Source organism: Pseudophryne corroboree, chromosome 7 (genome assembly GCF_028390025.1).
Source record: "Pseudophryne corroboree isolate aPseCor3 chromosome 7, aPseCor3.hap2, whole genome shotgun sequence".
In the NCBI taxonomy this organism is placed as follows: Eukaryota; Metazoa; Chordata; class Amphibia; order Anura; family Myobatrachidae; genus Pseudophryne; species Pseudophryne corroboree.
In genome coordinates, this window is record NC_086450.1 from 244,273,275 (window position 1) to 244,295,383 (window position 22,109).

At 45.7% G+C, this 22,109-nt stretch overlaps 1 protein-coding gene across 5 annotated transcripts in view; it reads right to left on the bottom strand.

Moving 5' to 3' along the window:
* Positions 1-22,109, bottom strand: part of MYLK (myosin light chain kinase) — a 1,073,187-nt gene that overhangs the window by 293,675 nt on the left and 757,403 nt on the right. For all 5 annotated transcript variants that reach the window (XM_063934067.1, XM_063934064.1, XM_063934063.1 and 2 more), the window contains 2 exons: positions 4,597-4,671; positions 2,997-4,276 (listed from right to left, as the gene is read on the bottom strand). In XM_063934067.1, coding sequence (XP_063790137.1) covers positions 2,997-4,276; positions 4,597-4,671 — 1,355 coding nt within the window. The remainder of the gene's footprint in view (positions 1-2,996; positions 4,277-4,596; positions 4,672-22,109) is intronic.

The following is a 22,109-nucleotide window of genomic DNA, read 5'->3' on the forward strand; positions in this document are numbered from 1 at the left end:
GTTAACAGGGAACACAGATGGGCCTGGTTCTACAGGACTGAATTATGTGGAACACAGATGATGTATTTTACAGAACTGGATTACAGGGAACATAGATGGACTTTGTTCTACAAAACTGGATTATAGGGAACAAAGGCCCAGGTTCTACAGGGCTGTATCGCAGGGACCATAGATGGTCGGGGTTCTACAGGTCTGGATTATGGGGACCACAGATGGGTCTGGTTCTACAGGACTGTATTATGGCTGATGGCTTGCTTATAAATGACCAGACTATAGAAAAGATGGGCTTGGTTTTACAGGACTGGAATATGGGGAACATAGACGAGCCTGTTCTGCATGACTGGATTATGGGGAACACAGATGGGATTGATTCTATGGCTCTGGGACTCCAGGTCGACAACAAAAAGGTCGACACACCTTAGGTAGACGCCAATTGGTCGACACACCTTAGGTCGACATGGAAAAAAGGTCGACATGGACAAAAGGTCGCCAGGAACAAGGTCGACATGGAAAAAGGTTGACATGAGTTTTTTATGTTTTTTTGGTGTCGTTTTTTTCGTAGAGTGACCGGGAACCCCAATTAGTGCACCGCGTCCCCTCGCATGGCTCGCTTCGCTCGCCATGCTTCGGGCATGGTGCCTTCGCTCTGCTCCGCTTCGCTCGGCACAGATTACCGTTCCAATCGTAGTCCACGTGGATCGTTAAGTATGAAAAGGTTCCAAAAAAAGACAAAAATTGTGAAAAACTCATGTCGACCGTTTCCCATGTTGACCTTGTTCCTGTCGAACTTTTGTCCATGTCGACCTTTTGTCCACGTCGACCTAAGGCGTGTCGACCAATTGGCGTCGACCTAAGGTGTGTCGACCTTTTTGTTGTCGACCTGGAGTCCGAATACCGATTCTATAGGACTGCATTAAAGGGGACCCAGAGGGCCTGATACTACAGGGATTATAAAGAAAACCAATGGAGCCTATTCTACAGAACTAGATTATGGGGATCACAGATGGGTCTGGTTTTACAGGACCAGATTTCGAGGATTATAGATAGACCTGGTTCTAAAGGAATGGATTTGACAGTACTAGATTAAAGGGAACATACAGATGTGTCCTCATACATCTAGTCTCAATATGACATGCACTGTGAGATGCTGGTGTGAGTGAGACGGCAGTTCCCATGCAACTCTGCTAACGTCAGGCTTTTTTTTTTTACGAAAATGCTTGTTATTCGCATCACTATGCAGCTGTTTTTTTTGCATATGAAATGCTACATTATAGTGTTTTCCAGGAAAACACTGTAACGTAGCATTTCATATATAAAGTCCTACACAGAGTATAAACATGACACATATAATTTTAATCAGCAGAGTCTGCTTGTTTGTATGATTTGCATAGTGGTATATTCTCATGGAAACAATTTACACAAATTTGTAAATTCAGTCACGACTGGCAGCAACTAGAAGGGCTGTTTAATGTGACGATGAGAGAGGACACATCTGTAAATGGGCCAAATTCTACAGGACTGGATTATTAAAAACACATATGGGCCTGCTTCAACAGGATTGACATTTGGTTAACATAGATGGGCCTGATTCTACAGGACTGGATTACTGGGGCATGGATTACCCCAATTCTGGAAAACTGGAGAAAGGGGAACACAAATGGGCCCAGGTTTTTAGGACTGGATTACACAGATCAACCTGGATTTATAAAACATTACCAGAGAGAACAAAACAAGTAATTCAGTTTGTTTTGAAGAACGAAGGTAAGAAAGGAATTTTGGTTTCTTGCTAAAATGACAATAAGGAGAGGTGCTGAAAATGCTTAAATATGGAAGCAGAATTATTCATATAAATTTTAGATCATTGGGAAAATGCCAAAACTGTTCTATAGTAAGAAATTTGGGATTCCAGCCCCTCTGAGAGCCAAAGGATCCACATCTTGATTGCCAGGGACAGTCTCCAACTGGGTCTGTCGTCTGTTAAACATTTAACCCTATGCAGACAACTGGCTTGTGCTTCTAACACAATCAGAGTATCCTGTTCTATTTTGCTAATAAATCATTTAATTCAAGCTTCCTTTATCATTCGTTATACAGCAAACGTATACTGTCCATGCACAAAATGATAATAAAAAAAGACACTGACAGTAACCATGCACATCAAGGTGAGGATTGTATCTACTGAACTGTAATTGTTGCATTACATTTTCAAATACTATCATCATCTTTAGTTAAGTAGCTCTAAAATAGTCAGCTGTAATGTATAGATACAACTCTCTACCCTGTCAATTCTTAGTGACTAACTACCAAGGGTTTAAAAAAATTAAAATTCTAACAGGCCAATAAAATGTTAAATCACTTGACCTTGGGAAAGAGTAAATACCCTTTAAGACAGCAATGACTAACAAACATCCCACTTACACACACAATTACCACATTATTCACATGCAGTCAGCAATACCGAAGGACTGCCAAAAATCCAATGATACACCATACAGTACTTTATCAAAACCCTGTGCTATTGTTGTACAGTATACCAGTCTGTGGTCTCAGACACTACCCATTAAAAGTATTATAAATAAGGCTGGACTAGAACTTCTAACGAGTTGACAGAGCAAGCAGTGAGTTGTAGATTAATGCAGTTTTGTAAACTGGCTCTATGGTAAAACCTAGTATAAAAGGGAAAATGCTAAGCTGTCTGTTACAATACACATATACTTAAAATTACACAGAAAGATTACAGCTGAAGAAAGAGAAAGCAAGTTGTTGAGTAAAATGGAAAAATCTTTATGTTATAAACTATTGCCTTACCGGTAAATCATTCAATTCTACATGTTGCAGACAGGGAAATATTATCAAAGACATAGAAGGTACAAAACAAATATATTGCACTCTACCAGCACACTGTCCACCTCTATACAATACTTCTCTTAGTTTAATCAGGATTGGTTAGTACACCTGTAAAAACTATTTACACAAGCAGTCAATTTCATAATTACCTTCCTGGCGCAGCACAATGAACTTGGAGGACTTTATGACCTTGCCATGGAGTGTCCATGTTATAGTTGCTGGTGGCTCTGAGGTGACCCTGCACTGTAACACAAGCTTTTCTCCATCCACTAACTTTGCATCTTGCAAAAACTCTGTGAAAACCGGTGGTGTCCCTGCACTCTGAGCATTCTTGCTTTCTACCTCTCCATCCACTACCGACAAGCAGTTTTGCTCAATCTTTTCCTCCTTGACTACTGGTGATGCATTCTCTTCCTTGACAACATGTTTAGAATTGTCTTCCACGGATGATAGCTCTTCCTTGACCACTGGTTTAGAATTTTGTTCCGTGACCACAGTTTTAGAATTTTCTTCTTTGACTGCTGTTTTAGAATTTTCTGTTTTGACCACTGGTTTAGAATTTTCTATCTTGACCGCTGGTTTAGAATTTTCTTCCTTGACTACAGGTTTATAATTTTCTTCCTTGACTACAGGTTTAGAATTTTCTTCCTTGACCACAGGTTTTAACTTTTCATCCTTGACAATTGGTTTAGCTTTTTCCTGATTGACCACTGCTTTTACGTTTCCGTCCTTAATCACAGATTTAGACTTTTCATCATTCACTGCTGGTTTTGTTTTTTCCTGACTGACCAGTGATTTGGGCTTTTCTTGATTTAACACTGGCTTTACATTTTCCTGCTTAACTACAGGTTTTAGTTGCTCTTCCTTGACCTGTGGTTTTAAGTTATCCTGCTTGCTAAAAGGCTTTGCATTTTCGATGGGCTCTGTGCTGTTGCTGTTAGCATTGCCGTTCTCAGTAGGCACTTTTTTCTTGCTTCCCAAAACTGACCTAAAGTCGGGAGTTGCTGGCTTGGCTGACACCTTTTCTTGAACAGGGGTTTTTGGGAAAGAGGCCTTTTTTCCTAAGACTGAACGGAAGTCCACCTGCTGTGGACTGTTGACTTTACGCTCATCATCTGACAAGGCCTTGGGTTTGACCTGTCGCTGAAGGTTAGCTCTGAAGTCCATCTGTTCGGCTGGGATGTCCTTTAGATTCTCTTCTGAAATGCTTCTTATGCTCACCTTCTTACCCAAAACTTTACGGAAGTCCAACTGCTCTACTTCTTGTTGTCTAAGTTTTTCCTCCGTATGTTTTTTAACCTCGACTCTCCTCTTGAGTACACCACGAATGTTCTCCTGATCGTCCGGACTTTGGGTGAACCCACCAAGCCTTAGTACATCTTCATGTTCACATCCATATCTCTCCGCAAAGCCTAGCTGCTCCCTTTGCCTGAGTGTAAGCAAGAGGAAAAAGAAAGAGGCACTTAGGGAGGTTTGGCTTTCAATAAAACAATTTGTGAGCTAGGAAGAAAAGTCCTAGGGGAGGGGAGTTTGATCAGAAGGAACACAGTCCATTGCTTTATTGCATCAGTGATGACTTCAGTGGCCTTATAAGGGAAAGACCCAAAAAAAAGTATCCCTGCCTTAGTGTAACTCTCTGGCTGTCTCTTAGATGGGTCACATTTGGGGGATTAGGTCTGGGAGGGAAGAGAATCAGCAGAGCAAAAAATAGCAGCAGCCAGCCTGCCTGAGAACCCCACGGTGACTTACTCTCCATAGACCCTGCCCGCTGAGTTCTCTCGTAACATCAGAGACACCTGGCAGCTGCATTCTCCCACAGCGTTCCTGCAAACCAAACAAAGGGGGATTTTTTATCCTCAGGAAAAACAATTAAGTACGTCAGAAATTGTTACTTATTTTCTCCCATCCTTCTAACAATAGCATAGTTTATTCAAACCTCTGACTTGTATCTTACTCCCCTCAGTCATGTTTAAATGTATTCAAGTCGAGCAGAATCATAATGCAAAAGATTTTTAAAGGGTTTCTGTTCTAGTCTGGAATCCAGTGCACAAATAGAATTTGCCTCCTAATACAAAATATACCTAGTAAACTTTCTTTTTAACTTCACATAAAAAAACAAACATATAAAGAATAGCAGGGAGCTGGAACAGTGTGTAGAAAAACTGATTCAGTATTTTTCAGAGTAAACATTCTCAAATGACCTGCACATGTTTAGAGTGTAAGGGTTTAAAATGTATGTAATGCTAGTATTATTAATGCTAGTATTTATCTGTGACTATGTTCTTGTAACTGTACATGCTCTGAACGGCCCCAGGATAAACTGAACAATTCTGTATGTAACCTCCTACAGATGAATTTAAAGGGATAGCTTTCACACTGGTAAAAATTTATGCAGAGAATATACAACTGACAGAACTATACTTTCTTGGCCTGTACAGCAAACAGCTTGGGCTGTGCAGTACAATGATTAGCACAGTGGTTCCCAACCTTTTTTGATTCATGGCACCCTAGAGTATCAGAATTTTTTTCGTGGCACCTCTAGGCCAAACATTTCTTACTGACACATCAATTGTGTGGTAAGGGATAAGATTTGCTTGTGTTTGACTATATATTTTATGATTAGCAGCCACCAGCACTGGTTTTGCCTATTACATTGACCGCACATAATTTGAATTGGTCTTGGACCACCAATACAAGGCACCCCTGCAAGTGTCCCGAGGCATCTCAAGGTGCCACGGCACACAGTTTAAGAACCACTGGATTAACTATTATTACATCCAGTGGTCTTAAAAGCATTCTACAATGATTATGGAATGAGAAGTTCCAGCATTCTTTGCTAGGGTCTGCGTTTCAACAATCTGCCCAAGATTTTTGTCTAGCCACCAAGTAGCTTTGTTCTTGCAGATTCTGAAGACAGATATGGAAAAAAATATATGTAGCATGCATTGGCGCTCCGACTTACAGATGAATCCCTAAAATCAATTGGGAATGTCTGAACCCACAGGATCAGTGAAACAAATAATTTAGTTCCATAAAAAGGTGTATTTATTTGAACAAATGGACTCACTGACATATAACATACATAAAGTGCAATTTTGGACCTGATAACAGTGACCAGTTAAAGTGACCATGCAGTAGGTATACAAGGATCTCTCACCATGTAGTAGAATTGCGGTGGGCTAGCTTATAAAAAAGCAATAGGGTCCAAGGCTGAAATAGCCCAGCACCATCGCAATAGGCTTAAATCAGCGTGAAAGTCCTTCCACTTGCGTCACTGCTCCTCGTCCAAAAGAACTCCTCCGTCCAAAGACAACGCATTTCGGTCACGTAGCTGTGACCTTTATCAAGTATTGGTCCAATGGCCTGAGAGGAATGGCTAAAGGCATGAGTTGCCCGACCGGCAACGATCGAGATACCTTGTACTGAGCACAAACCTGACAGGAACGGACAAATTCCCTTACATCTTTAGAAAGATTAGGCCACCACACTGAGCGAGAGATTAACTCCAAGGTTTTAGTGATACCCGGATGACCAGAAACCTTATTATCATGAAACTCAGCTAGAACAGTGCCTCTCAGAAATTCAGGGACGAAGAGACGATCTGCAGGAGTGACTTTGGGAGCCTGCTGCTGAAGCTGGACTAGCTGTGTAAATAAATCCTGTGTGAGGCCTGCCCGGATGACAGACGATGGGACTATGGGGGTAGTAGCCGGGTGGTTATTGTGAACCGGAAGAAAACAACGTGACAGGGCATCGGCTTTTGTATTCTTGGAAGCGGGCCTGAAGGTGATAATAAACCTGAAACGAGTAAAAAACAGCGCCCAACGTGCCTGTCGAGCATTAAGCCGTTTAGCTGACTCAATATACTGCAGGTTCTTGTGGTCAGTAAACACCGTAATGGTATGCCTTGCTCCTTCCAGCCAGTGCCTCCACTCCTCGAAAGCCCATTTAACTGCCAACAATTCTCGATTACCAACATCATAGTTGGATTCTGCGGAGGAGAATTTTCTGGACATGAAGGCACATGGGTGTAATTCCTGAGACTCCGGGTCTTCCTGAGAAAAGATAGCCCCCACTCCAACCTCTGAGGCATCTACCTCGACAATAAAGGGGAGATCCGGGTTAGGGTGTCTGAGTACTGGAGCTGAGACAAAGGCCTGCTTTAAGGCCAGAAAGGCAGACTTGGCTTCAGGCGACCAATTGGAAGGATCCGCTCCTTTTTTAGTCAATGCCACAATAGGAGCTACCAAATCTGAGAAGGTATGAATAAAACGCCTATAGTAATTTGCAAACCCTAAAAAGCGCTGAATTGCTTTTAAGTTCGTGGGTTGTGCCCAATTTAGGATGGCCTGGAGTTTTTTGGGTTCCATGAAAAACCCCTTAGGAGAAATAATATACCCCAGGAAGGACACTTCTGTGATGTGGAAATCACATTTCTCCAGTTTGGCGTATAAATGATTTTCCCGTAACTTCTGAAGGACCAGTCGCACATGGGTAATATGTTGTTCAAAAGACTCAGAGTAAATCAAAATGTCGTCTAAATAAACGACTACGAACTTTCCTAGAAACTCGCGAAGGACGTCGTTAATGAGATCTTGAAATACTGCAGGAGCATTAGACAGCCCAAACGGCATCACCAGGTATTCATAATGTCCCGACTGTGTGCTGAAAGCCGTCTTCCACTCATCCCCAGATTTTATTCGGATGAGATTGTAAGCCCCTCTAAGATCGATCTTGGAAAAGATAACGGCAGTCCGGAGCTGATCAAACAGTACTGAAATCAGTGGCAAGGGGTAGGTGTTTTTAACAGAAATTTTATTCAGAGCCCGATAATCAATACATGGTCTGAGCGACCCATCTTTTTTCTCAACAAAAAAGAACCCTGCACTCAATGGAGATTTCGAGGGCCTAATAAAGCCTTTTTTTAGGCTCTCCTGTACATAATCATTCATTGCCGTAGTTTCCGGCCCAGACAGGGCATATAGTCTCCCCTTAGGCAAAGAGGCACCGGGAACTAAGTCGATAGCGCAGTCATAGGACCGATGAGGAGGCAGAATATCCGCATTACCCTTGGAGAAAACGTCGGCAAAGTCCTGATATTCCAAAGGAATAAGTTCTGGGGTGACTGCCGCAACCCGGACTGGACGGGAAATACATTCCTTAACACAAAAGGGACCCCATCGGGAAATCTCCCCAGACCTCCAATCTATGGTGGGATTATGAAAGGCAAGCCAGGGGTGACCCAAAACTACGGGGACAGCCGGACAATGGGTAAGGTAAAATTAAATTTTCTCCGAATGTAGGGCCCCCACTGTCAGTTGTACTGGAGGTGTGCGGTGAGTGATTACTCCATTAGAAAGCGGACCACCATCCAAGCCGTGCAGGGTGATACGTTTATCCAAAGGTATCTGTGGAACGCCCAAAGCCTGAGCCCAACCAAGATCCATGAAATTTCTCGCAGCTCCACTGTCGACGAAGGCCGACACCAACGAACTGAGGCTACCAAAGGAAATTTTTACAGGAACTAATAAGGAATCATTAGAGGAGATCAACTGCAGACCCAAGTGAAACCCCTCACAATTCACTGGGTCAGAGCGTTTCCCTGCTTATTCGGGCAATTACGTATGATATGTCCCTTGCCACCACAATACAAGCAAAGACCAAAATTTAGTCTTCTGGTTCTTTCCTCTGGGGACAGCCGGGAGAGACCCATGTTTGTATCACCCTCTCTATAGCTTCGGCTTCCTAAATACTAATTTATTAACACTATAGTTTTTTACACTGGTATGCCACGCTGGGCTTTCTGGCTCATTCTGGTGTTTTGGGGTGCCACACCTTGCACCTAGATATAGCGCTAGGGACCCCAAATATACAGAGAGGCCTTGATGCGGCTTTGGGGCTTAACCACACATTTGCGCAAATATGTGTAACGAAGATTACTGTTATCATCCAGGGTGCTGGGGAATCCAATTCCTTTTTTCTTGGGAGAGACCCATTTGCATGGGCTCCTTGACGTCCTCAGGGAAAGTATACACACATGGACTAGGCCTGAAACTAGCTCCTCTTTCAGCCCTCCGCTCCCGGAGACGACGATCAATTTTAATAGCAAGCTCCATGAGTTTGTCTAAAGTCTCTGGAGCGGGATACTGCAGGAGACTGTCTTTAATAACTTCAGACAAACTGACTGCGCAGGGCCGGGTCATTCCAGCCACAGTCGTTCGACCAACGGCGAAACTCAGTACAATACGCCTCTGCTGGACTTTTCCCTTGCTTAAGTGCACGCAAGTGGCTCTCAGCCGACGCTTCTCTATCAGGGTCATCGTACAAAAGGCCTAGAGACTTAAAAAAGGCATCTACAGATAGCAAGGCAACATCATCGGCTTTTAGCCCAAAAGCCCAGGTTTGCGGATCGCCTTGTAGTAAAGACATCACAATCCCGACCCGAGGAGACTCAGTACCAGAGGATCGGGGCCTTAAACGAAAATAAAGCTTACAAGCTTCCTTGAAATTAAAAAAATCCTTTCGGTTACCTGAAAAACGGTCAGGAAGGTGCATCTTTGGTTCTGGAATCATACTCGGGGAGGCTCGCAAAAGATCTTCCTGCGATCTCACCCGAAGAGTAAGATCCTGAACCATCTGAGTTAGTTCCTGAATCTGGTTGGCCAAAAGCTGGCTGGGATTCGGTCCTAATACTGCCGGATTCATGAGGCCGAATTTCAAGGCCCACCAAAAACAAATAACTCTAAATATTATTCTTTTTTTTTTTTGTTTGTTTTTGGGCCGGTGATAATGTTACGTTCCTGATGCTCAGAACTGGAGAGATGTTTGTGTAGAGAGTCCAGAGCACCAGGACGTGACGCTGAAATAAGGGATGGTACGGGAATAGCCCCTAGCACCCTACCTCCGTTGTTTTACCCGTGTGGTCAGTTCACGCCTGAGTGACTATGGTTTCTTGGGCCCACAGCAGCCGTGTTTGAAGGGCGGATTAGGTCTGCCCAACTCCGATGCCCCCAGGTCTTAGAGTGAAACAAGGTGTGAACCGAGACAGGATAATAACAAAGGGACCTCTAACTAAAGCAAACAGAAGCTAGGGGCTACTAACTACCCTAAAACTAAATATATGTGCGGCACGCCGCCAAAGGAAAAGAACTACAAAAGATACCAATGTCCACTCCCCCACACGGCACCGCTGAGTTCCGGGGAGGACAGTGAAAAGCGGAAACCTCCGCAAAAACCACTAATACAAAAGGAAAACAAGGACTAAGTGGCCTAGGCCGCAACATGCGGCAGAAGCCGCTACTCACAAAACCGGGAGAGAACCCCAACAAGCGAGAACCCCCAGATGACCGCAACAGGCTCACTTGGACAGGAAGGATTCCCAGGACTGGCTTCAGAACTCCAGAACTCAGGAGCACAGGGAGCAGGATCGACCAGATACAGCTGACCAGGAACAGACGTTGCAAGGCAGGAACAGCATACAGGAAGCTATCACCGGCGAGGCTGCAGTGTGCTGGCTCCCATAAAAAGACCCTGCTGGCCAATGACAGGAGGGCCAGCATGACCAGCCCCCAGACCCTAATTACTAGTTGCCGTGCAGCTGCCCTGCTGCACGAGCAACTAATCAATCCTATCTGGCAACGGGGAACGCGGTCCGCCAATGGCGTCCCTGTTGCTATGGACCCAGCGGCTGAGGACGCCCGGCGTCCTAGCGTTGCCAGGGACCCGGCGGCTACAGTACGCACGGCGTCCTGGCGTTGCTAGGCGCCGGGCAGGGAGGGAGGTGCGGCGGCCGTGAGCGTCGCTCGGAAGCAGACCGAGCGGCGCCGCGGACCGCAGCACCTAACAAAGGCTATATATATATATATATATATATATATATATATATATATATATATATACATACATATAATAGAAATCCAGAGGTCTTAGTTACATACAGTTTGCAAACGTATGATAAGCCACTATCTATAAGCCATTATCATGTGGCATTATGTTATATTACCCAGAAGGGTTGTTGTTATTATTATTATTATTATTATTATTAGTACCTGAGGCGGGTCTGGGGTGCGGTTCCCCCTGGATTGGTGGGGCTGGGCTGCTTTGGGGTAGCACACTGCGAGATCTTATTTAGCACCCCCTTAAAACATTTATTAATCCTTCTGGTCTTTTAATTACACTTTCACTAGTATATTAATTTTTGTATATAGATTTTGTTTTCCTTTTATTAACACATACGAACACTTTACCTTCTCGCGCTGTGCTGCCCTGGGGTAGCTGGCCTTTGCCGGTTTGTGGGGTTCTACACCTCAGGCCCAGACCTAGAGTTAGGGACCACCAGAATCAGAGGAGCCTTGTCGGGGTCTAATGGCTTATCATACGTTTGCAAACTGTATGTAACTAAGACCTCTGGATTTTCATTATATGTAAGTATATATATATATATATATATATATATATATATAGTCTTTCATGTCTTGGGACAGGTACAGCTCGGTGTGCTGGGAGGTACTGAAGACAGTCATTTTTTGTACCTCACTGTAGATCATTTAGAAATCGCTAATGTCCACTGCATAGTGGAATACCTTTGGAACAAGAATCAGCCTTGATTGGAGAAGAGTGACTGGATGCGTAGGGTTTTAAATCAAGATGGAAGTATTTGCGGAAGAGCAGAAGATGCAGAGCAAGAGAGGAAGTGTTCGAGGGAGCAAGAGTCTCCCTAGGATGGTATGGAATAGGTGCACTGGTACAGAACAGTATTAAAATTAAGATTCTCTTTTACAGAATAAGATTATTGAAAAAAGATGGATGAGTTGTTGGAGAGGGCCCAGTTGAAAGGGCTTTCCTCACTGTGATCAAGACATGGGGAAATGTAAATTCACAAAAGAACTTGGATTTTACACCAGCTCAGAGCTGCTCACTGGCACCGTGAGGGGGGGGGGGGGGGGAGGGGAAGGGGGGGGGGGGGGGGGACACCCAGGTCTGCTGCCTTCCCCTTCCTCCAAAGTATAGCGAGTTTAATGCTTATGGCTGGTGCCATCTTTCCAGTGACATCTTCGGGAAAATGGCACAGCACATTAAAAGCAAAGACTCTCTAGTGTCCATGCGCCATCTTCCCAAATAACATTGCATTCAACATGGATTTCCCCCCGCAGCTCCTAAGGCTGTGAGAAAATTAGTGATGAGCGGGTTCGGTTTCTCGGAAACCGAACCCCCCCGAACTTCACCCATTTTACACGGGTCCGAGGCATACTCGGATTCTCCCGTATGGTTCGGTTAACCCGAGCGCGCCCGAACGTCATCATCCCGCTGTCGGATTCTCGCGAGATTCGGATTCTATATAAGCAGCCACGCGTCGCCGCCATTTTCACTCGTGCATTGGAAATGTTAGGGAGAGGACGTGGCTGGCGTCCTCTCCGTTATTGTTGAACTTGATTGTGCACTATTGCTTAATTGTGGGGAGGGCTGGGGAGCAGCTGTATAATATAGGAGGAGTACAGTGCAGAGTTTTGCTGATCAGTGACCACCAGTATACGTTGTCTGCCTGAAAAACGCTCCATATCTGTGCTCAGTGTGCTGCTTTATTGTGGGGACTGGAGACCACCAGTATAATATTATATAGGAGGAGTACAGTGCAGAGTTTTGCTGACCAGTGACCACCAGTATATAATATATAGCATTAGGGTACAGTAGGCCACTGCTGTACCTACCTCTGTGTCGTCATTAAGTATACTATCCATCTAGATTCTATACCTGTGGTGCATTTCAGTTGTGCAGTTTGCTGACACAGTGACCAACAGTATATATAGCAGTACGGTACGGAAGGCCACTGCTGTACCTACCTCTGTGTCGTCATTAAGTATACTATCCATCTACATTCTATACCTGTGGTGCATTTTAGTTTTGCAGTTTGCTGACACAGTGACCACCAGTATACTATATATAGCAGTACGGAAGGCCACTGCTGTACCTACCTCTGTGTCGTCATTAAGTATACTATCCATCTACATTCTATACCTGTGGTGCATTTTAGTTTTGCAGATTGCTGACAGTGACCACCAGTATATATAGCAGTACGGTACGGAAGGCCACTGCTCTACCTACCTCTGTGTCGTCAAGTATACTATCCATCCATACCTGTGGTGCATTTCAGTTGTGCGCAGTATATATAGTAGTAGGCCATTGTATTGATAGTTACTGGCATATAATTCCACACATTAAAAAATGGAGAACAAAAATGTGGAGGTTAAAATAGGGAAAGATCAAGATCCACTTCCACCTCGTGCTGAAGCTGCTGCCACTAGTCATGGCCGAGATGATGAAATGCCATCAACGTCGTCTGCCAAGGCCGATGCCCAATGTCATAGTAGAGAGCATGTAAAATCCAAAAGACAAAAGTTCAGTAAAATGAACCAAAAATCAAAATTAAAAGCGTCTGAGGAGAAGCGTAAACTTGCCAATATGCCATTTACGACACGGAGTGGCAAGGAACGGCTGAGGCCCTGGCCTATGTTCATGGCAAGTGGTTCAGCTTCACATGAGGATGGAAGCACTCATCCTCTCGCTAGAAAAATGAAAAGACTTAAGCTGGCAAAAGCACAGCAAAGAACTGTGCGTTCTTCTAAATCACAAATCCCCAAGGAGAGTCTAATTGTGTCGGTTGCGATGCCTGACCTTCCCAACACTGGACGGGAAGAGCTTGCGCCTTCCACCATTTGCACGCCCCCTGCAAGTGCTGGAAGGAGCACCCGCAGTCCAATTCCTGATAGTCAAATTGAAGATGTCACTGTTGAAGTACACCAGGATGAGGATATGGGTGTTGCTGGCGCTGGGGAGGAAATTGACAAGGAGGATTCTGATGGTGAGGTGGTTTGTTTAAGTTAGGCACCCGGGGAGACACCTGTTGTCCGTAGGACGAATATGGCCATTAACATGCCTGGTCAAAATACAAAAAAAATCAGCTCTTCGGTGTGGAATTATTTCAACACAAATGCGGACAACAGGTGTCAAGCCGTGTGTTGCCTTTGTCAAGCTGTAATAAGTAGGGGTAAGGACGTTAACCACCTCGGGACATCCTCCCTTATACGTCACCTGCAGCGCATTCATCATAAGTCAGTGAAAGGTTCAAAAACTTTGGATGACAGCGGAAGCAGTCCACTGACCACTAAATCCCTTCCTCTTGTAACCAAGCTCCTACAAACCACACCACCAACTCCCTCAGTGTCAATTTCCTCCTTACCCAGGAAAGCCAATAGTCCTGCAGGCCATGTCACTGGCAAGTCTGACGAGTCCTCTCCTGCCTGGGATTCCTCCGATGCATCCTTGAGTGTAACGCCTACTGCTGCTGGCGCTGCTGTTGTAGCTGCTGGGAGTCGATCGTCATCCCAGAGGGGAAGTCGGAAGACCACTTGTACTACTTCCAGTAAGCAATTGACTGTCTAACAGTCCTTTGCGAGGAAGATGAAATATCACAGCAGTCATCCTGCTGCAAAGTAGATAACTCAGGCCTTGGCAGCCTGGGCGGTGAGAAACGTGGTTCCGGTATCCACCGTTAATTCAGAGCCAACTAGAGACTTGCTTGAGGTACTGTGTCCCCGGTACCAAATACCATCTAGGTTCCATTTCTCTAGGCAGGCGATACCGAAAATGTACACAGACCTCAGAAAAAGACTCACCAGTGTCCTAAAAAATGCAGTTGTACCCAATGTCCACTTAACCACGGACATGTGGACAAGTGGAGCAGGGCAGACTCAGGACAATATGACTGTGACAGCCCACTGGGTAGATGTATTGCCTCCCGCAGCAAGAGCATTAGCGGCGGCACCAGTAGCAGCATCTCGCAAACGCCAACTCGTTCCTAGGCAGGCTACGCTTTGTATCACCGCTTTCCATAAGAGGCACACTGCTGACAACCTCTTACGGAAACTGAGGAACATCATAGCAGAATGGCTTACCCCAATTGGACTCTCCTGGGGATTTGTGACATCGGACAACGCCAGCAATATTGTGCGTGCATTACATCTGGGCAAATTCCAGCACGTCCCATGTTTTGCACATACATTGAATTTGGTGGTGCAGAATTATTTAAAAAACGACAGGGGCGTGCAAGAGATGCTGTCGGTGGCCCGAAGAATTGCGGGCCACTTTCGGCATTCAGCCACCGCGTACAGAAGACTGGAGCACCACCAAACATTCCTGAACCTGCCCTGCCATCATCTGAAGCAAGAGGTGGTAACGAGGAGGAATTCAACCCTCTATATGCTTCAGAGGATGGAGGAGCAGCAAAAGGCCATTCAAGCCTATACATCTGCCCACGATATAGGCAAAGGAGGGGGAATGCACCTGACTCAAGCGCAGTGGAGAATGATTTCAACGTTGTGCAAGGTTCTGCAACCCTTTGAACTTGCCACACGTGAAGTCAGTTCAGACACTGCCAGCCTCAGGTCATTCCCCTCATCAGGCTTTTGCAGAAGAAGCTGGAGACATTGAAGGAGGAGCTAAAACAGAGCGATTATTGTTGGTCTATTACACTCATATTGTACAAATGCAAACATTAATATAGAAAAAAAAGAAGTAATATATCTCCTATATAATAGCCCAGATCTGTGACTCTGTGCCTGTGTGTATAATGCTGGGCGTGGCTAGGAGCTCTCATTGGGTTATCAGCAGGTCTATCACACCCAGTCCACAGCTGATTGGGCGAGAAACGCCCTCCCACACAGGTTACATCCAATGGGAAGCTCTGCCCTTTGGCTGTTGTGTGTTCCCAGAGCAGGATTAACAATGGGGCTGATGGAGCTGCAGCTCCATGTCCACACCCCAAAATAGGCCCACAGCATCTGCAGCAACATATCCTCCAACAATTTACACATAAAAATCGCTACAAATTCAAAAAGGGGGCGTGGCCATGGGTACAGTGACGTGACCATGCCCCTTTTCCTTTACTTTTAATGGAAGTTTGGAGAGCCAAAAATTGGTACAAACCATAAAAAAAAAGATACTGGTCCTGCCAAAAAGGTACAGTTGGAGGGTATGCCACTGCTTCTGCAGCAAGTCTCTGTGCTGTAGATATGGGGGGAAAAATCCTTTTACTGCAGCGTCCTATGTCCTGCTGCCAGTCCACCTGCCCCCTCGGGCATCAACAATCCCCACTCCCTAGCCACAGCGCAGGTGGAACAAAAACTGCTGTGGCCACCGGCATAGATGTGTATGAAAGCGGCGCAGCGAAGGCTTTCATAGCCCTCCCTGCGCCGCATACTCTCTGAGCCCCGGAGCCTCCTCTGCGCGTGATGTCACAGAAGTGACTCCCTGCCACAGCCACGTCCAGATCCCCAGAGGCCCCGACTTCCCGCAACACAGCACCTGGGCTGCCGGCCTGGAAGCCCCGAGATGGCTAATGTAATGGATAGAGTGGGTAATATCGCGGAGGGTAATGTCTGGATACTGAATTAATGTAAAAGGTGACAGTGCTGTGCAGTGCAGTGGGTGTGCAGTGTCACTGACACTGCACAGCACTCTCACCTTTTACATTGATTCAGCGAGTCAGTCTTTTCTACCAGCCAGTCACTATTGTTAGCGCCGGTGTCCCAACACACCGCATTACAGGGAAGTAGACGCACTAAATAAACTCCAGCTCCCAGCAGCCCTTAGTGCCAAACCATTCCGGTGCTAAGGCCTGTTGGGAGCTGTAGTTTATTAAGTGCATCTTCTTCCCTGTAATGCGGCGCGTTGGGACACTGGCGCTAACAATAGTGACTGGCTGCTTGGCTGCTGTGCGAGTCTCCGGGAGAGCCACTGCCAAAGGGAGGACAGCAGCTCTCCAGGAGGAGAAACAGGAGAAGCATTACCCACCCTTCCCCCATCCGCGTCTCACCCGCCAATACCCCAACCACAGCACCTACTAGGTGATTCATCGGTCCCTGCGTGTGCTGTTCACTGCAAGGGGCTACGACTCCTTAACCATCGCACTCCCTTTGTCCGTACAATATTTAACCACTCACACAATTATGATTGGAGGTAATACTCCATATAATACAAATATTGCATGCCACAAGGACATGCAAGGGTTAAGGGGCGAAGCCCCTTACGACGGTGTGAAGAGCACCCATAGGGTGCGATGAATCACCTAGTATATATATATATATATATATATATATATATACTATATTTAGCATAGAAGTAGGCTGGCACTCCTCCTGGTGACTGTATCTGCTCCGGTGCCCTCAATAGTATAATGTGTATAATGGAGAAAAATGCAACAGCACTTCGAGACTTGATTCAAGCAGTATATGTGTATTAAGAATGCATAGTACAAAACAGAATTCAGGAACTTCTCCACAGAAACCTGTTCCATGGATAGCACTAAGCAGAGAAAAGCCCTGTTTTCCGCAAAACATGCTTTTATCTGCTCTATGAAAAGCCCCCTGTGTACTAAACCTTGGAGAGAGAGAGATAAAGTGAATGCAGTTAACACACCAGCTCCTGTCATTTTTCAAACACAGCCTCTAACATAGCAGTGAGGAGCTGATTGGCTGGTACTTTATTTCTGTCCACTTTATCTCCGTCCAAGGCTTAGTAAATAGACCTCTCAGTCACATACCTCTCTCCCTCCCCAAAAGTCTGAGTCACACACATTTCCTCCATTAGAGGTCTGTTCATGAAGCAGTGAAAAGTCTGTGAGGCAGTGAAGAGGTTGCCCATGGCAACCAATCAGCATTAAAGTAACATTTAGAATTTGCATACTATAGAATTATACAGAGCAGCTAATTGGCTCACTTCTTCACTCTTTTCACTGCTTCATGAATAGACCCCTTAATGTCCCAGTCAAACCCATCTCTTTCTCACCAGTGCATACTAATCATGCCCCATCTCTTTCCTGCATCTAAGTCACACCTCTCTCCCTTTCTTTCTTACCCAGTCAGAACACACCCAGATCCAGGCATCCCAGTCATACTCTTTTTTTTTTTTCTTTCTTTCGTCCATGCATACTAGCCATGCTTCCCCTCCCCATAATACTCATAGTTCTGCTCATATCTCTCATCAATGCAATCCTATACACGCCCCTCTCTGTCCCCTCTTCCTCCTGAGCATTCCAAGTCGTGCCCCACTCTTTCAGTCTCCTCAGCAATCAGTCATGCCCCTCTTCAAATCTACCCCTGAGATTCCCAGCCATGCCCCTTTGTCCCACAGTGTGTCTCATTCACTCCCCACACATGCCCCACATGTCCATCCGATCCATATGTAGTCACCAAGCTGACACTGTATTGTATCTTAAGGTAGAGAATGTCAACTTTAAGAACATATTAGAGTTACGCTGCAGTTTGGGAGAAATAAGATTGTGATAGATGATGACTGTCACCATTCATAATGTCAACATTTAAGACATGTTGACATTGTCATTGCTGACATTGTGAATGTCAACATGTCAAATGTTGACACTTGTCATTCAGATCCTGTGTTAGCATTCTGAATGTCAACATGATATACAGCACCCACTTGCCCAAGATTCCAGGTCACACCTTTAATTCTTGCATGTTTCAGTCACACCTTTCTCCCGCAAATCAAGGCCATGCCTCACCTCTCTCCTCACTGTGAGCCCCAATCATACCCCTTTCTATTTCTCTCTGTGTATCCTGGCCATGCCTCACCTCTCTCCTCACTGTGAGCCCCAATCATACCCCTTTCTATTTCTCTCTGTGTATCCTGGCCATGCCTCACCTCTCTCCTCACTGTGAGCCCCAATCATACCCCTTTCTATTTCTCTCTGTGAATCCTGGCCATGCCTCACCTCTCTCCTCACTGTGATCCCCAATCATACCCCTTTCTATTTCTCTCTGTGTATCCTGGCCATGCCTCACCTCTCTCCTCACTGTGATCCCCAATCATACCCCTTTCTATTTCTCTCTGTGTATCCTGGCCATGCCTCACCTCTCTCCTCACTGTGAGCCCCAATCATACCCCTTTCTATTTCTCTCTGTGTATCCTGGCCATGCCTCACCTCTCTCCTCACTGTGATCCCCAATCATACCCCTTTCTATTTCTCTCTGTGTATCCTGGCCATGCCTCACCTCTCTCCTCACTGTGATCCCCAATCATACCCCTTTCTATTTCTCTCTGTGTATCCTGGCCATGCCTCACCTCTCTCCTCACTGTGAGCCCCAATCATACCCCTTTCTATTTCTCTCTGTGAATCCTGGCCATGCCTCACCTCTCTCCTCACTGTGATCCCCAATCATACCCCTTTCTATTTCTCTCTGTGTATCCTGGCCATGCCTCACCTCTCTCCTCACTGTGATCCCCAATCATACCCCTTTCTATTTCTCTCTGTGTATCCTGGCCATGCCTCACCTCTCTCCTCACTGTGAGCCCCAATCATACCCCTTTCTATTTCTCTCTGTGAATCCTGGCCATGCCTCACCTCTCTCCTCACTGTGAGCCCCAATCATAACCCTTTCTATTTCTCTCTGTGTATCCTGGCCATGCCTCACCTCTCTCCTCACTGTGATCCCCAATCATACCCCTTTCTATTTCTCTCTGTGAATCCTGGCCATGCCTCACCTCTCTCTTCACTGTGATCCCCAATCATACCCCTTTCTATTTCTCTCTGTGTATCCTGGCCATGCCTCACCTCTCTCCTCACTGTGAGCCCCAATCATACCCCTTTCTATTTCTCTCTGTGTATCCTGGCCATGCCTCACTTCTCTCCTCACTGTGATCCCCAATCATACCCCTTTCTATTTCTCTCTGTGTATCCTGGCCATGCCTAACCTCTCTCCTCACTGTGATCCCCAATCATACCCCTTTCTATTTCTCTCTGTGTATCCTGGCCATGCCTCACCTCTCTCCTCACTGTGAGCCCCAATTATACCCCTTTCTATTTCTCTCTGTGTATCCTGGCCATGCCTCACCTCTCTCCTCACTGTGATCCCCAATCATACCCCTTTCTATTTCTCTCTGTGTATCCTGGCCATGCCTCACCTCTCTCCTCACTGTGATCCCCAATCATACCCCTTTCTATTTCTCTCTGTGTATCCTGGCCATGCCTCACCTCTCTCCTCACTGTGAGCCCCAATCATACCCCTTTCTATTTCTCTCTGTGTATCCTGGCCATGCCTCACCTCTCTCCTCACTGTGAGCCCCAATCATACCCCTTTCTATTTCTCTCTGTGTATCCTGGCCATGCCTCACCTCTCTCCTCACTGTGAGCCCCAATCATACCCCTTTCTATTTCTCTCTGTGTATCCTGGCCATGCCTCACCTCTCTCCTCACTGTGAGCCCCAATCATACCCCTTTCTATTTCTCTCTGTGTATCCTGGCCATGCCTCACCTCTCTCCTCACTGTGAGCCCCAATCATACCCCTTTCTATTTCTCTCTGTGTATCCTGGCCATGCCTCACCTCTCTCCTCACTGTGAGCCCCAATTATACCCCTTTCTATTTCTCTCTGTGTATCCTGGCCATGCCTCACCTCTCTCCTCACTGTGAGCCCCAATTATACCCCTTTCTATTTCTCTCTGTGTATCCTGGCCATGCCTCACCTCTCTCCTCACTGTGAGCCCCAATCATACCCCTTTCTATTTCTCTCTGTGTATCCTGGCCATGCCTCACCTCTCTCCTCACTGTGAGCCCCAATCATACCCCTTTCTATTTCTCTCTGTGTATCCTGGCCATGCCTCACCTCTCTCCTCACTGTGAGCCCCAATTATACCCCTTTCTATTTCTCTCTGTGTATCCTGGCCATGCCTCACCTCTCTCCTCACTGTGAGCCCCAATCATACCCCTTTCTATTTCTCTCTGTGAATCCTGGCCATGCCTCACCTCTCTCCTCACTGTGAGCCCCAATTATACCCCTTTCTATTTCTCTCTGTGTATCCTGGCCATGCCTCACCTCTCTCCTCACTGTGATCCCCAATCATACCCCTTTCTATTTCGCTCTGTGAATCCTGGCCATGCCTCACCTCTCTCCTCACTGTGATCCCCAATCATACCCCTTTCTATTTCTCTCTGTGTATCCTGGCCATGCCTCACCTCTCTCCTCACTGTGAGCCCCAATCATACCCCTTTCTATTTCTCTCTGTGTATCCTGGCCATGCCTCACCTCTCTCCTCACTGTGAGCCCCAATCATACCCCTTTCTATTTCTCTCTGTGTATCCTGGCCATGCCTCACCTCTCTCCTCACTGTGATCCCCAATCATACCCCTTTCTATTTCTCTCTGTGTATCCTGGCCATGCCTCACCTCTCTCCTCACTGTGATCCCCAATCATACCCCTTTCTATTTCTCTCTGTGTATCCTGGCCATGCCTCACCTCTCTCCTCACTGTGAGCCCCAATCATACCCCTTTCTATTTCTCTCTGTGTATCCTGGCCATGCCTCACCTCTCTCCTCACTGTGATCCCCAATCATACCCCTTTCTATTTCTCTCTGTGTATCCTGGCCATGCCTCACCTCTCTCCTCACTGTGAGCCCCAATCATACCCCTTTCTATTTCTCTCTGTGAATCCTGGCCATGCCTCTTTTCCTGTGTCCCAACCATGCATTAACATTTAAATATCATCTATGAACATTTTGACCTTTTGCGAATGCTGTCAATCCAAGTGTACTACCTGAAACACGTGGTAGCACATTACAGATCTGCACATGTTGTATTTCATTCCATTATGAGTTCCCCAGAGAGACTACAGCAGGAAATTGTAATTAAAAATGCTTAGTTTTCACACAACCCCTAACCTTTATAATACTGTATATCCCGGGAAAAATAACTTTTACTCCTTCAAATTGAACTCAAGAGTTATATTCAGTACCAGATTTTTCCACTGAAGGAAAGCAAGGAGCAAATCCTACAGAAGTGTTCCATCAATCCACCCCCTCTGTCTGCATTCACGTTTATATTAAAAACTTAAAAGTGTCACCATATATGGTGCTGAGAATGTATTTCTGCCTGTGTAAAGGACATGCCTTAGGCAAATGCCTCCGTCACACAGACCCGCACATTGCTTCCTTCAAAGAGATGCATTTAACATAATGGATCGCTAATGTTTTATCGCACTCACAGACAGAGGCGCAGAGGACAGGCTGAGCCTCCAGTCTCACACAATCAATACCATATTAAGATCTTTTTAAGCAGATTTGTAGGCTTGAAACTGCAGCCAGTGAGGAATCTCAGGAGCTTGCTATTTACAGGGCTTCAACTTAAACCTGTATATCTTTGGATGAGACGTTATTTCTGTTACCATCACATCCCACAATACCAAATTATTCTATTT